Source organism: Sycon ciliatum, chromosome 6, assembly GCF_964019385.1.
Source record: "Sycon ciliatum chromosome 6, ocSycCili1.1, whole genome shotgun sequence".
Classification (NCBI taxonomy): domain Eukaryota; kingdom Metazoa; phylum Porifera; class Calcarea; order Leucosolenida; family Sycettidae; genus Sycon; species Sycon ciliatum.
The window spans coordinates 14,009,927-14,012,426 of NC_088648.1; the positions used below are offsets into that span (position 1 = coordinate 14,009,927).

At 57.5% G+C, this 2,500-nt stretch overlaps 1 protein-coding gene across 2 annotated transcripts in view; it reads left to right on the plus strand.

Moving 5' to 3' along the window:
• LOC135819432 (uncharacterized) overlaps nt 1–2,500 on the plus strand; it is a 41,832-nt gene that overhangs the window by 28,908 nt on the left and 10,424 nt on the right. For both annotated transcript variants that reach the window (XM_065332642.1, XM_065332643.1), the window contains one exon: nt 1–2,500. This exon is cut by the window's left edge and continues 653 nt beyond it; it is cut by the window's right edge and continues 102 nt beyond it. In XM_065332642.1, coding sequence (XP_065188714.1) covers nt 1–2,500 — 2,500 coding nt within the window.

A 2,500-nucleotide genomic window follows, 5' to 3' on the forward strand; every position in this document is an offset into this window, starting at 1 on the left:
GGACACTGGACTGCTGAAACCTGCCAGCAGCCAAGACACCGCCGCTGCACAGGATTCCACCTTGTCGTCCACACAAGCCGTCGATGGTGTTGCAGCAGCTTCGTCATCGCCTGCTCCGCCACCACCGGAGCTGGTCACTGCAGCGGGTGTGGATCAGTTCGGTGCTCAGCCCGTTTCAGCTGCGGCACTCTCAGCGCTGACGGTCTCTGTTGCGGCTACCGACGGCAAGGCTAGGTTCCTTGCGCACTTGCTGCGACACGAACTGAAGACACAGCCGCGTGGTGGTTCAGCCTCCGCTGGTCACCGTCGTACTAGCAACAGCAGTACCCTGCAAGCTGTGGATGCTCGCCTGGTGCGTGTTCTCAGCAACGTGCCGAAAGCGTTGCTGGAGGCGTACGAGGCCTGCAAGTCACCGGCATTGCTTCCAAGCCTGGCAGTGGGTCTGCTGTCCTGTCACGAGCCTAGCTCTGTAGCGAGTAAGGCCAGCCGTAACGTGACCACCGACCGCCATCTCACTATACTGCAGAATCTCCTCGCTCAGATCGCACCACCTGCTCGCGGCGCTACTATGGAGATCCTGGGTCTGGCCGAGAAATGGCATGCATTCCTGCGTCGTCTCTTCGCGCACCTTCTCCAGGTGAACAGCACTGACGAGGCTGAGAGCGTCGACAGCAAGGCGACTGCACTGTGTCGCGTGCGCGACAAGATATTCAGCGTGCTGCAGAAGGCGTCCAGACTGGGCACGACGTGTCTCTTCAACAGCACCCTGGCACTGACCCAGTTGTACCGCGTGACCTGCGACGCCGTCGTAGACGTCTGTGACACTGAGGACCTGCCGCCATCATGCTCCGCACGCCTACAGGGCTGGAAAGCCAAGCTGGTAGCCACGCTGATGAACATGGCGTCGGACAAGGTGATGTGTGCCGGAGTTGTGTTTGGCGCCGAGCAGATCTTCAGCTGGGGAACGCAGGGACAGGTGAGCGAAGGCAAGCACGGTGCTCTCTGCCTGAGTGCACTGTTCCTGGGCGTGAGCTCTCTCTGTCATGCACTGGTCGGTACGGACTGGCCAGTGCTGAAGATGATCACTGATACGCTGTTACAGCACTACGCTCAACTACCCACGTACGGAATGATACCTCTTGACTACGGTGATACTCGTCTCTTGCACCTGGTCCTGCCCTTCTGCATGGGCACACTCTTCTCGGCTATGATCACGTCGCGCGTTTGGGTCGTGGAAGGAGTGCGGGGTATGGAGCTGTTCGAAGAGGCTCAGGTGCGGTATTTCTCAGCGTTTACTGCACAGAGGGATGGCGCTACCCTCGTTGCCGGCCAAGTTGTCACCGATCTCCTGAAGAACACTCAGGACAAAGAGTTGACGTTCGACAAGGGTCTCACCGTCTGCTCCATGCTGTTATCACGCGCCGAGGGTCTGTTTGACGCGGAGGAGTCGAAGAAACTGTCCAGATTCGCCAAGGAGGCTTCCCTGTACTCCTGGTCAGTGTGCTACGCATACCTGGTATCGCATGCACTGGACAAGCTCACTGAGAGAGATCAGGCGATGGCCAATGCTCTGCTGGTAGCTGACAGTGGGGACATTACGTCGCCGCTGGTGTGCAAATCGCGCATGCTCTGCGTGATGGCACTGTCCTTGCTGGGAGAGACGACGTCACAGTCCGTGCTATCCACTACGTACGACCAGCTGAAAGGCACCCTACGCAATGCTGACAAACTCTCCGGCAGCAGTCTCCTGCAATCTTGGCAGTGTCAAGTTGCCAGCATGCAGGTGTTACTCGGAGAGAATCATCTCACGTGGCGGGGAGGGAAACAACTGCACATCAAAGCATGCCCGGTACCTATGTATGACCTGGTGAAGGGCTTGGACACGGCCAGGCTCGGTGTCGACATGGCTTTCTCGCCCATCGCCGTACAAGCTATTGGTGAAGTGTGGTATCAGCTCAACGAAGAGAACTCACTGCAGGCGTTGCACAATGCTGGTGAAGATCCAACGGTGGGTCGGCTGAACACCGGATCCGTTCTGCAACAAATCGTTGCTCAGCTTTCAGCGCTGACAAGTCAATTAGCCGGCAGCTCTACAGGTGGTGACAGCGTTGTCAACACAGCGCTGTGGCCGTCTATCCATGCGCTGCTACGATCGCTGTGCGAAGCCGTGGAAAAACCACCGCCATCCGTCGACTGGTCGTCAGTCATGATGAAGCTGTTGAGGATGTCGTCCGCTCCTGGAGATGTTCATCGCGAGTGTCTGACAATACTGTTTAGGAGCTACGCTAAACAGTACGACAGCTCCATGCTGGTCAACCTGATCACCGACGGAACGTTTCTCAAGTTTTCTCTTGAGAATCAGAAGCTTCTCCTGTCCGGGCTGTACAGCGGGAAGTTACCGAGCGTGGCACTGAAATGCCTGTGTGCATCGCTCAGACAGCTATTTGCTGACAGAGAGAAGCACCAGTTTGCGCCGGTCCTGCCCAAGGTCATCGTGAAC